Source organism: Cynocephalus volans, chromosome 4, assembly GCF_027409185.1.
Source record: "Cynocephalus volans isolate mCynVol1 chromosome 4, mCynVol1.pri, whole genome shotgun sequence".
Classification (NCBI taxonomy): domain Eukaryota; kingdom Metazoa; phylum Chordata; class Mammalia; order Dermoptera; family Cynocephalidae; genus Cynocephalus; species Cynocephalus volans.
Genome location: NC_084463.1, coordinates 43,112,893 through 43,126,911, shown reverse-complemented (window position 1 = coordinate 43,126,911; position 14,019 = coordinate 43,112,893). Strand labels below are relative to the sequence as shown.

The window sequence follows — 14,019 nt, the reverse complement described above, 5'->3', positions numbered from 1 at the left end:
TTTCCATGATATGAATGTACCACAATTTATTAAGCCATTATCATTCTGGTTATTCTCATGTTTGAATAATTCACCAAAATCTTGCATGTGAACATGTTATTTATTAACATTTATATCTCATTTATTTGGAAAAATTCCCCAAATTAGAATTCTTGCAGAGAAGGGCAGGCAATTTTTAATTATATTAAATTGTATTCCAAAAAGGCATAACATTGCACATTTATACCAGCCATACACAAGATATGCCCTTTTCTGTACATCCTATCCACTAACAGATTTGACTGCTTTTCGATTTTTGATAACCTGGGGAGTGTTATATACTACATAATGCAATTTAAATTTATTTCCTGCATGGGAATAACACTGGTTATTGTTGATAATGATTATGGAAGTATATTTTCATTGCACAGTTTCCTTGTGATTCATGTGGGCTGAGAGCCTGGAGACATTTCATTAGTCACAGAAAAAAATCAAGAAAACCTTACTTCATCTAGAAACTTGACTAGGGCCCTAGCTTTGAGACTCACCAATTCCAATGAGACTTTAATGTCTTTTTTTCATAATGAGGATGATATTGTCTTAAAAGAAGTTGTCACAAAGTCACAAAAATAGAGCTTGTGTAGTTGCCCCTTTCAGCCTTTGATCTTGTAGCATCTGGTTGGCCTCCCTGCCTTTGATCTGTGATCTACATGGAGAGGTAGACAGCTCCACTCTGGCCTGAGGCAGCAATTTGTGTCTTTCACATGCCAGCATGGATCACCTTCTGAGGTCCCCCGTGCAACACCTGTCTAGTGCTCATATAACCCACTGAAATTTCACTCATCTCTATTGGTTAACCAAACCTTACTCATGGCCCTCTATTCTTTTCAGCTCATTCCCTTCTATGGCAATTACTTTACCTTCACTGACAACCCCAATAAAGAATCCAGTCACTTTTATCTTTGTTTACTCATGGTGACCTATCTACACTATTTTACTGATGAATGAGAGCTGTTAAGAAGTTAAAATATCTTACAAGAAAAAGAAATGTAGCTGTGAATATGTACTTATCCCAGAGAGATTGCTTAGTATTTTCCACAGACAGGTAGGTAGGCAGAAGGTACGTAAAGTGTTTCCAGATCCTCACTTTCCCTTTCTCTCCTGAGTTCCTGTAGAAGGGCCTAAACCTGGAGCTGGTAAGAGTGGCTTGAAAATTGCCGAGAGAGAAGGCATCTGTGCCTCACTCACCCACAGCAGACTTGCTGTTGTTACTAAAGTTTAGGTGCATTAGTTTTTGAACAATGCATATAATTTCTGTTTTTCTACAATGTAAATGATCTGAAAACTTTCTTAACAGAGAATGATAAGGAAAGTTTCCACCCAATATAGGTAAGGGAAACAGACCCCAAATTTTGGGTTTTCCAGGCGTTCAAGAGATAGAAAAGTTATGTTATGATTGCCCATGATAAGACCCACTTTTAAACTTATTAGTCAAATTTGTATTTCCAGAAAGTTGGTGCTTCCAATGCTGAGAATTAGCAAGATTTGAATCACCAGCAACACTGAACAGAGATGAGTCTCAAGGACGCTGATGAATGTCTCAATATTACAGGCGCAGGAAGAGAAGGTTGTGCTTTATGCTCATCAACAGGCTTGAAGAACAGCAGTTGGATTAATCCTTTGTGTAAACAATTAGAAACTGATTAAGAAAAAGCTTTTAACAATTTTTTTATGATTGAATTAAAACTGTAGATTGAATTCAACCATGAGATTTACCCATAGGGCTGCATCAAATGCCCTTATGCTGAAAAATGCAATTATGAACACTCCTTTAGTCTTTGCCTCTGGATTTTCTAGATTTTTGTTTTCTACCTTGTCTATTATGTGTTCTGTTGAATTACTGGATGTTTTCCCAGGACCTTCTGAAGAGCTTCCAGCACATCCTTGTTTCTCAAGCTGTAGATGAGGGGGTTTAACATGGGTGTGAGGACAGTGCAAAATACAGACACAGCCTGCTCCTGCTCAGGGGTGTGGGAGGAACCAGGTGTCATATACATATAAACACATGGTCCTAGATAAAAACTTACTACCATAAGATGAGAGGTACATGTGGCCAAGGCTTTCCTTCCACCTTTGAGGGATTTCATATGAAGAACAGTGAGAAAAATGAGGGTGTAGGAAGTCATGATAAGTCCAAAAGGGATGACAATAAAGGCAATGCCCATCACAAAGACAACCAGCTCATAGGTAGCAGTGTCTGTGCATGAGATCTTCATAATTGCTGGCATCTCACAGAAAAAATGGTGGATTTCCCTGGAGCCACAGATAGGTAGATTCATGGTATAGATTGTATGAGCTGTTGAAGCTAAAATACCCCCAATCCAAGACACTATGGCCATCTGCACACAGACCCCCTGGTTCATGATGACTGCGTATCTCAGAGGGTTGCATACAGCTACATAACGATCATAGGCCATGAGGGTCAAGAGGATGCATTCAGCACCTCCAAGTGTAAAGAAGAAAAATATCTGAGCTCCACAGGCAAGATGTGTGATGTTCCTCCTTCCAGAGAAAAAGTTGATTGCCATCTTCGGAACAGTGCTGCTGATGAGGGCCAGGTCTATGAAAGAGAGCTGGCTGAGAAGAAAGTACATTGGGGTGTGGAGCCTCACGTCCATCCATATCAGGAGGAGCAGGATAAAGTTCCCGGTGACTGCAGCGAGGTAGATCAGGATGATAGTGTGAATAAGGATACAGACGTACTTCATATTGGGGAAGAGTCCCAGAAGGATAAAATCTGTTGTAAATGTTTCATTTCCTCCCTCCATAGCTGTGACTGATCTGGTTGAACCTATTAAAGAAAAAGGCAAGGAAAAGAAAAGGCAAATGAAATGTTATAAGACCTTTTGAAATATGCTTTATTGGTCAGCTATTGTTTCAATAATGTAATATAAAAGGCAGTTCTCCAAATTTCAGTGTCTATGAGAACAAACATGTAATTTTTTAAAATTCCACGTCTGCGAGTCAGCTGGGGTGTTCTGCTGTACACTGACGGCCAATCTCAGGCATACTCCACTACACGTCTCTCATCCTGGGGCCTGCTGCTCTCATGGGGGACGGCAGAAACCAGAAACAGGCAAGTGGAACCATATGCTTCAGCTGAAGGCCTGAGCTTGGAACAAACTCTGTCACTTTCAACCACATTCCCGTGACTAAAGCAAGTCACATGTAGAAGGCAATATCAGTAAAGTGGGGAAGTAAACTCCACCCACAGTGAATCATCGTGGTAATGGGGGGTGAAGAAGGAATTTGAAGCAGTCAGTGCAATCTATTACAATGCTTCTCAGAGCTTCTATTATGACTCTTCTCGATTTCATGGTGTAGATGCTGCGTTCTTGGATATTTTATTATTTACTTCTTGGACTTCTGCTTAGTATGTTCTGTTAAGCCCCAGTGATGAAGACAAACCCATTTCCTGTGATCACAAACAAATTTTACTACAGCCAATTACCTGAGGTTGCATCAACAGAGGAATGAGCTGATACAGTTAGGATTGTGTTGTTCTCTAGATTCATTCATAGCATCCCAATGTAAACCACATCAGGATAATTTAATAATAATCATTAAATGAGATTGCATCAACTGTAAATGAGAAATTATCTTATGCCTACATTCCAGTTGGAAGATACCCACCCCGAAAATTATGGCAGTAGAAATGGGAAGAAAAAAACCCCTCTATGCTACACAGCTTGGAACAGCTTTGAAATTAAATCTGGAATGTAGTTTTTACGACCATGTAACTAATTACACAGATGAGACTTTTGCAAATCGGATATTTTAAACATACTTGTAAGGAAATTAATGTAGTTGAGAGTTTGGGTAAGAGACAGATTCCAAAATTAAAAAAACCCAAAAAACAAACAAACAAAACTTTGATCATGACATGAGGAGTTCATAAAGATTTCTCATTTTCCCATTCTCCCAACCAGCCCTGACTGAGTGGTGCTTCTTGGCAGAAACAATGAAGGGTTTAAATTCCCACTGAAAACATGAAGACACTCTAAGAATTTACTGTTAATTCTGCTTCACTGATATTTACTAGGCTTGCTCACTTCTAGGGCCACAACTGTGTCATTCCATCAGCTAACTGTTGCAGTTCTAGACAGAAGGCAGGAAAAGCTCTTGGGTACAAGGAGGTGAAAGATTAAAAAAAAACCCACCCAGAAGGTAATTTAATTTAGTAAAAATCTTCATAATGTTAGCCCCCAGTTATTTAAACTAAATATTCTCCCCTGGTTCTCAAGTTGCTACAAAGGACTCTATTAAGGGGAAGAACTATACTTCAGAGGGGCAAAGCAGCAGGTATAATGAAGGCAGCTAGGCCGGCCTCTCTCAGATTACCTGCCTTTGTGCACCTACACATGCTGGGTTCTCAGCGCATCATGCTTCTTCCTTCAAGTGGTGACGCTTCAGGACACTTGCTGAAGGAGGCCTTGTGCTGGGAGAGTTGAGTGTTTTGGTTTTCACCTGCAGGAAGTATTTTTGACATTATATAGACAATTCCAAGTGCACATGGCAACAGCAAGTGCCCCAGAGGACTTGAGGCAAATAGGAAACCACAGAGGACGTGAGTCCCTGGACATCCACTAATTGATGTGTTTACCTCCAACTCACTGGATTTTGCTCAAAACAAGGTTTGGGGTGGGGATTACCCTGTGTATCCAGAATTTTATTCTCCTGGGTGCTTAAAGATTTCCCACATTTTTGGCTTGTCTTAGGGTATTATTTTATTGAGATTGATTTTTGACTCATCCACAAGATAAGACATTCTTGTAAATCCTTGCTTAATTTACATGAAGATGTGGAAAAATTTAATTTCTTCCAGTAGCAGCCACATAGGGAAGGAAAGTTTCCTGTAGTGTCAAAAAGATTTGTCCTTCAGAACAAACATAGCTCTTTCACTATCATGCAACTTGGCCGTCTGGTTTTCCCAGTAATTTTTTTTTTGATGGCTTCTCACAAGTAAAATATAAATATATATTATTAGTGAAAAAAGTTTTTGAAAACACATAATTATAAAGAATAACTAGTTAAAGCCACTTATTATCTGACCTATTTCCACCTCTCCCCCTGGAAGTAATTAATAATGACAAAATGGTATGTATCTTTTTAATTCCTTGCTATGTAATATGCACATATATGAGTTTTTCTGGGGTTTTTTTCTGGCTTTTAAAGATAAACTTTTAAATTTGAAACCATTATGGATTTACAGAAAAGACATAAAAATAATACAAAGAATTCAATATATTAGCTTCTCTTACCATCCACCATGGTGAACATTTTAAATCTAATAAATGAACATTGATGTATTACTATTATTTAAACCCCAGACTTTATTTGGATCTCTCCAGTTTCTTACTGATGCAATTTTTCTATTAAAGGACACAATCCAGGATACCATGTTTCACTTAGTATTTATGGTTTTTTAGTCTCCTCTGGTTTATGACAGTTTCTTAGTCTCTTTTTTTAAAAATTACCTTGACAGTTTTGAAGAACACTGGTCTGATATATTGTACAATATTCTTCAATTGGGTTTCTATCATCTTGTCTACAAAAGCAATTCTCTAAAGTTTCACAGCCTTAAACAGGGTGCTCATGACTTGGATGAGACATCCTGTTCCTAAGCAAAAGATTTGTAATTGATCAAGAAATTTTACAAAGATTGTGTGCTTTGGAAGCAGCAGTGTCCTGGACGGGTGAACATCTACAAACTCTCTGGATGCAAAATCAGCTATCACATGGAACGGAACCCCATTCTGTAGTTTCAACAACTGGCAATTACACCCCAATTCACAGCACCAGGAGTGATGCCAACGCCACAGCCCTGAGAGATGATGACATCATCAGTCCCCACCTGGGATAAATTTAAAAGGACTTGCCATGCTAAATGATACTAACTTTGCTTTAACCAAATGTTTTTGTCTTAAATGTGAAACCTTGATCTGTAGCTTTTGCTTTTTCTTTTCAAAAAGGGGAGGGCAAATGTGGAAAATACTAACATCTATAAAGCAAATGTATTTCACAGGGCCTACCTTCCAAGGCCCTTCAGGTACAACCTGACTTTTTAAAATTACACAGAGAAATTTAAGCTTCCAAAAGACAGAAAACTTTCCCCAGGCTCAACTCTCTGTTGTAGATAAAGAATTGTAACACAGCAAAATTGTGGGCTCCAAGGGCAGATGTCCTTGGTGCAGCTAAACTTAATAACTATTGCCATGACAATTATCTTACTGTTCTTTTGTAACCAACTATGTTTCTTTTCTGTAACTTTCCTGCCTGAAGAATAAATACAGAGAGAAGACCATAGTTTGGGTTTAATTATCTGAGGAGCAATGCCTCTCTCTTGAGGGTTCCTAGAAATTAACCCCTTCAGGGCTACTCACTGCTCAGAAGAAATGGGCTTTGAGTAATCCTTTGCATCTCCATTACCCTGGAGGAGAGGTGACAGGTTTCTTTGATACTTTGTGATTACTAGACTGGGGTTATGTGTTTTGGGGTAGATTGCCGCAGTTGTGAATATATTCCCTAGAGTTCATGTGTTGGAAACTTAATTCTCAATGCAAGAGTGTTGAGAGATGAGACCTTTAAGACGTAATTAGGTCAAGAGGGCTCTGATTTCATAAATAAATTAATGACATTATCACAGGAGTTAGTGAATTATCATGGAGGTGGGATACTGATAAAAGAAAGACTTTTGCCTTTTCTCTTCTCTCTCTCTCTCGTCTTCTCTCATTTCCACATGCTTTCTACAATGGGACAGCAAGAAGGTCCCCCCGCCAGATGCTGGTCCTTCAACCTTGGACTTCCCAGTCTTCAGAACTATAAGAAATATCTCTATGTTCTTTATAAATTACCCAGTCTGTGGTATTCTATTATAATAGCACAAAAAAACTAAGACAGCCGTATAGGTGATACTATATCATATCAGGGGATACTTGACATAAACATGACTTATCAGAGGTGCTGTTAACCTTCATCACTTAGTTAAGGTAGTGTTTGCCAGGATCATATTTGTTGGCCCTCCTTGGATTGGTGGTATTTCTGGGAGTACTTTTACTTCCTTGGGACAGAGGGGAGGACATGATGCAAACCCCACACCTAGAAAGTCTTCCAGAAAGCAGTCCACCCCACCCCCAACTCTAGATGCTATGGCCTGTCTTATTTAGTTTCTAACAAAAATATATGAAGTTCACCCTGTTTCCACCTCACTATTTAGCATAGGAAATTTAGGTGCAGAGAGTTGCAGTGGCATTTTCAAGACACAGCTAGTAGGTGGCAGAGACACCACAGTGCCTTGCTGGAAATGAGAACTCAAATATTTAACATGTGATCCAGGAACTGGTTAGTGGTGCCCAAGGGCCAGTAGGAGCATAGAAATGTGGTGACATAGGAGATGATTCTTCCCAGAAAGGCTGGTACCAGGGACTCCCCTGGTATCTCCAGAATGCTTCATCACGAGGGTGTTTCATAATTTAGGGTCACATCATTTTCCCATTGGGTGGGATGAGGAGGGACACTTGGAGGACTGGGGTCTAAAGTTCATATGAAGGAGTATCATCCTATCAGGAACTTACACATGAGGGATATGTATGTTGGAGTGAGCAGGACTGAAGCCATGTTGGGACCTAAAACTGCCTGGGCTGTGAAGGCAGGGAGGATTTTTTAAAGGACAGTTTTTTCTCTCCACTCTTTCTTCCCATCCCCTGACTTTCTAATCTTGCTCGCTAAGTAGGAAAACAAGGCCAAGAAGCCAATTACTGCTTTGCAAAACAAACAGTTCTTTCTTTGAGACTTGTAGAGTTTTGAGAAATGATCAAGGCCAAATGACTGAAGCTGAACTTGGGCACCAGCCAAGTATGCCCGGGCAAATCAAAATCTTGCAGGGTCCTGAGATCACAGCAAAGATGATAACAGAAACCAGATGAGGACTTGGTGAGACCTTGAACCTGACCCATAGAAATGGAGCCCTTGGAACTCACATCCCCTTCTCTCCTGCTTTTCACCTCCCATGTTCCATTCCCTCAACAATTCCTTTAAAAACTCCTGAGTAAATCTATATATTTGTGATGGGATAGCCTACCATCTTCTTCAGCTGAATACATCTGCTTTTCTAACACCAGCCATTTGACTTCTGAGTGGGTTTTTTTCTTTCCTTCTCAAGGGGATGGGCAGCCGGACCTGAGTAGGGTAACAGATTTTGTCAAGCCAGCCAGGAATTGAGTGCATTGGGTGGCCTAGCACCCACCCACACACTTTGGTGGGAGCAAGGCCATTTGTTCTGGGGAGGTCTCTCTGAATTCCAGCAACAGTGTTAACCACTGATTCCCCGCCTTTTGGTTGGTGAAGAAAAGCAGTGTTAGTGAGGAGCCGATGGGCTCTGATGGAGCAAACAGACTCTGAGATTGGGTAAGCTGCCCAGCATGCATTCACACTGCTTGATAGGAAAAGGAACCATGAGTGTGGAATATGACTTGTTGAAACTTTGACCAGCCATTTGTTGGGAGGAGTGCTCCACTGGGTGTGTAAGTGTTTTGGTGTGCACACAGGAAGCTGTTTTCCTACACTATTTTTTATTAACTAGCTTGGTGTTTGGAGATGGCTGTAGGACAAAGAAACCAGCATTTTGTCTGTTTTCTTTTTTGGAAGCACTTCATCTGTTTGACACTTCTGTATGTGTGAGTGTGAAAGTGAAACAATGTCATGGGTAATTTCTCCTCTATCCCAGCTCAAAGTCCTTTGGGCTGTATTCTGAAGATTGGTCAGCTTTTAGGTTTGCATCCAGAGCTAAGAAAGGAATGATATTCTATTGCAACAGTGTGTGGCTTATATGTGTGTTGGACACTGGAGAATGGTGGCCACTAAATGGATCTCTTAATTATCACACCTTGGTACAACTGGAATTGTTTTGCCAAAGACAAGGCAAATGGGATCAAATACCTTGTGTTCAGTCTTTTGTGCTTTTACATAATCAGGACATTTTGAGAGGAGGATCAAGGTCCAAATTAGTGGTACAATGAGGTGGATCCTCCAAACTATCTGATAAGCTACCTTGTTATCCCCCTTTGCCAGACAATGAGAAAAAAAGAGGATAATAAAATGGGAAATCAATAGTTATTAGAGGATTTGAATCCTATGGGACCTTCAGTGGCACCCATTTCTTGAGCCAGTGTCTGAGGCACCTCAACTTCAAATATGGCATCAGAGCTTCCTGATGATGAGTTAAGTGGGGCATCAGCATGGGGCAATAATATGACCAGGGACACGGAGTGGTGTCTCCTTCTAAGACACAGCAGGGTGCCCATTTTGGCCCAGGTGCATACCCAACCATAGGGGGGCAATTTCCACTCTGCCAATTCCCAGTTTGTGGACTAAATATGCATGGCCAGACTGCAGGATTTTGCTGGGCATATACACCTTTCTCTACCTCAGACTTGTTAAATTGGAAACATTCAAATCCTCCATCTAGAGATGATCCTCAGAAAATGACTGACCTCTTTACCAGTGTGGTTAATACTCATTGACCCACGTGGGCAGATGTGCAGATCTTAATGAACATTTTATTAACAGCTGATGAGAGGAGACTTGTCAGTAAAGTCAAAAGATGGGGCTCACCACCTCCATCAAGAGGATCCTAAAGGAACCCCAGATCCTGCTGGGGGTGTGCCCTTGGTTGAGCGTAACTGGACCCAAATAATGATAACATGAGAAGACATCTCTGATGATGGGTGAGGGGGTCCTAAGGGCTCCACTAAATCTTTCAGAGCCACTAATTCTTTTCCCACAGGAGCCCCAGGTACAACTGACAGTGGGGAACAAATTAATTGATTTTCTATCGAAGACTGGAGCAAGTCACTCAATCTTAAACACCAAACTAGCTAAAAGTACTGGGAAGACAGTTTCCATAATAGGCCCCAACAGAAGCTTTTTCTTCAACCTCTGGAGTGCCATCTGGGGGATATGACATTGAGACACAGCTTTTTGTATATGACTGAGTGTCCTAATCCTTTACTGGGAAGAGATTTGCTGTGCAAAGTGACTTTTTCTCCTACGAAACAACATATGCAGATACGAGTGCCTCCTGAGGAAGCCTTGCAGTTCCAGAGCTCCTTTCTGGAGTCAGACATCCAAAATGTGAACTGTTTCCACCCAAAGTCTATGATCAAGAGAATAAAACAGTTTGATTAGACTGAGTCCCTGGCTGAGCTGAAAATATAACTCCTGTGTCTTTAGAACTGAAGACAGGAGCAGGAGTTCCTAGAAAAAAAGAATATCCCCTGAAAAGGGAAGCCTTAGAAGGTATTCAGCCTGTGCTGTAGAAGTTTTTGAAACATGAGCTTATTTGGCCTTGCCAGTCTCCTAATAATACCCCTATATTGCTGATAAAGAAACCTCATTCTAGTGAGTGTCACTTTATGCAAGATCTCAGAGCTATGAATAAGATGATACAAGATATCCACACCACTGCTCCAAGTCCTTGTACATGATGATGGGAAATTATGGTTGGTTTTCAGTTTGGGATTTAAGGATGCATTTTCCTGGATACCAGCTGAAGAGAAGTCACAATTGTTGTTTGCCTTTGCATGGCAAGTCCCCCTCCCCAACAAAACTGTTTTCTAATGTTGCTGGACTGTGTCACCTCAGGGATTTGGAAATCCTCCAGAGATATTTTGTGAGGCACTAGCTAGATACTTAACACCCCTTCAGCTTGATGAAGGAATATTCTCACAATATGTAGATGATCTAGTTATTGCTAGCCCTACCTATGACAAATGATTAAAGAATACCATTATCACTTTAAATCATTTAGCTGAATGTGGATGTAAACTTTCTTCTTCCAAAGCTCAAATTTGTAAGGAAAAAGTTGCCTTCCTAGGGTTTACACTAAGCAAAGGAAAAATGCAGTCTTCTCCTTGAAAGAAGGAAAGCTGTAGCAGCAATCAAGCCACCAACAATAGGAGACAATTGTGAGGGTTTTGGGGAATGGACAGATTTTGCACATCTGGATTCCAAATTATGGGCTAATAGTGTGACTCTTACATGAGGCATTAAAAGGACTAGACACTGAGCCTCTGTATTGGACTAAGGAATTCCATCAGCCATTCTTTGAAAGCTTAAAGGAAAAATTGATGATGATTCCTGTTTTAGGCTTTCCCAATTCTCAAAATCCTTTCAAACTGTATGTACATGAAAAAAGGGTTTGGACTGGAGGTTTTAATCCAGTTACTTGGAACTGTGCCCCAACATATAGCACACTTCGCTAAGCAGCTGGAACAAACTACCAAGGGATGGCTGCCTTGTTTAAGGGCTGTAGCTGCCACCTGCTCTCCTGTTTTTGTCTCCCACATTCCATTTCCTCAACCCTTCCTTTAACCGCCCTGCCCAGTAAATGTAAATCTTTGCGATGGGATAGCCTACCATCTCCTTCAGCTGAATGCATCTGCTTTTCTAACACTAACCATTTGACTTCTGAGTTTTTTTCTTTCCTTCTCAAGCGTGCAGGCAGCCAGCCTGAGTTCAGTAACATGAATGCTTTTAGTGAGAAATGTTATAAGTTGTAAGAAGACAATTGGGGAGTAGGGGAATAATTAAATAATTAGTAGTGTTTAAATAATTAGTTGTGAGGCCATTAGGCTGAGATGGCTCTACTATTCTTGATGCCTAAGTAGCAAATGGACACTTAACTCAGAGTAACTTAACCTATCAGAAACAGTCCACTAGCTTTTAACAAAGGACTTTCCACTTTAACCAAATACTTTATTTGACAACTGTAAAGACCTTATAAAACATTTCCTCTCACATTTGCTCAGTGGAACCCTAAACCACTTGTGGTTTGGTGCTAATTCATGAATTGCTGTTTGCTCAAATAAACTCCTTAAAACTTTAGTGTGCTATGCTTATTTTTAACAGTTTTGGTATCAGAAGTAGGATTCCAAACAGTTTTCTATCTCAGAACTATGTTATTCTAGAGGTATAGGTGAAAGAAAGTGAGCCAAGATGCCAGGTACAATGCAAGTTTTATTAAAGGAAAAGAATCTGTGGGGCTGTGCCCAAAGTGATGGGAAGCCCAGGGCTGCCCTCAGAATGGGGGACAGCACCAGGCGTGCGTGTGCTAGAGCTTATATAGTGTGCCAAGGGCTGGCTGATACCATCAAGGAGGGGCATTATGCTAATGTGGAAACTGTGTGACCAGGGTGGAGAACTGCACCTTTGCAGAAGCAAAAGGGTTTCTGTTTAAGTCATGAGGCTTCTCGTAAAGGGAAGGGAGGAGGGGTTTGGTGCTGGAGTGGAAGACAAGGCTGGCAGCTATTTTGTGCTTTTTGTGTGCACAATGGTTCCAGTCACATCCAAGATCCATCAATAGGTAAATCTTGCTAAATATAATTTTGAATTAAAGTGGACATATGGGAATGTTTTTAACCTAAACAAAGTTATTCAACTATGGCACAAAATGTAAAAAACAAACAAACATCCTAATGCCTAAGAAACAATGGCATACATTTTCTGATTAGTACAGAGAGTAAACTAAAAATGTAAATAAATAAATCTAAAATTAAACAAATAAAGAAAAAATTTTAAAAATCCCTCTCTAAAATACATTTTACAAATGACAAGAAGACATATGTCTTTACAGTTAAACAGGTAAGGGACCAAAAAGACATCCTTGTAGGTATTTAAAACCCAAAATGAGAGGTTCCAATTTAAAAAACCTTATGTCTTGAGATGTTGGCCTTTATTTTAAACAATAAGGCCTTTGAGGGGAAATGTCCTCTTTCACATCAGCCATATGGCGAACCTAATCCCTTTGGCCTGGACTGTTTCTCCACTAGAAAAAGCCTCCAAATGTTTGTTTCCTGGAGTAATAAACAACCAGTCTCTTGGAGTATAAATAATATTTATTTTGGGGATCTCAAATCAAGCCCCAAACTTTCTCATGTGCAAAACTGTCCTATTAACATTTGGACAATTTTCTGTAAAATTTTATAATTAGTCCTCCCTGTCTGTATTCAATTTTGCTTCTCTCAAGTAAACCTTTTAGTTAACTGAAATCTCTCTCCTTGAGCCACTAATAATGTTATGCAATATCATCTGTGTCCTCTTTCTTCTTGTTGGTATAATATTTGCTATATCCATAATCTTTATATGGGGGGGGGAAGCTGATCTCTCTGACTTTAATGCAAGATCAGAAGTATCTGTGCTGAGTCCAGGCATAAAAAACACTTGTCCTATTCTTCAATGGGTACAACCTTGAAGTCACTAGTCTAGTTAAAAAACAAAACAAAATAAACAAAAAGCCCCCCACATACTGGGTTGGAAAACCATCAACTTTGCTGAAGTAGTCTCCAAAATATTTTTCTCTGGCTTAAGAATTGTATTCTGCTGGATAATTCTGAAGTTTTGTTAAGAAAAATTTACATCTATAAAGTAGATCTCCATTTGTTAAGAGTGTATTGTTCTCTGCATCAAAAAAATAAAAAGTACTAATTTACTGGAAAAGGAAAAAAGCATTGACATAAATCTAAATCTTACTTTTGTTGAAGGTTCTTTTCCTGGCCATCTTGTCTTAGCAGGCATTGACCTGTATTGTTCTTTTTTGTTGTTGTTTTGGCAAATGATGGTATTTTAACTTGAAGGCTATGCTTTTTGCCTTTTGTAAGTAAATTTCCTGCCTTGTCTTCACTAGAACAGGATACCTATCTCCCTTAAAATGCAAATTTAGGGAAAATGACTCATCAGAAAAAGAAGAAAAAAAGACAGATTTGGGAATTAGATAAATAAAAAGTCTTAAGCCTTGTTCATAAATATTGAAGAAAAACAGACACTGGATTGAGTAAGCTTAACATACTCTATATGACAGAAACACAATTTGCATCCAAATATTTTATAAAATAGTAAGTTCTTATTACTGTACCTGAAATATGCCTAAAGTTTTAGAATAAAAACTATAAGATCAGATTCTGTGTGTATGATCATGTATATGTG

The 14,019-nt window shown here is 39.6% G+C and overlaps 1 protein-coding gene across 1 annotated transcript; it reads right to left on the bottom strand.

Moving 5' to 3' along the window:
- Nucleotides 1-1,859: 1,859 nt before the first annotated feature.
- LOC134376066 (olfactory receptor 2T27-like) lies at nt 1,860-2,807 on the bottom strand. Its single transcript, XM_063094748.1, has one exon. It carries the CDS (start codon nt 2,805-2,807, stop codon nt 1,860-1,862), a length of 948 nt encoding a protein of 315 aa, XP_062950818.1.
- Between the last annotated feature and the right edge of the window lie 11,212 nt (nt 2,808-14,019).

Excerpts from the sequence above, each read along its gene's own strand:
- LOC134376066 (XM_063094748.1), bottom strand. The coding sequence starts at position 2,807 with ATGGAGGGAGGAAATGAAACATTTACAACAGATTTTATCCTTCTGGGA.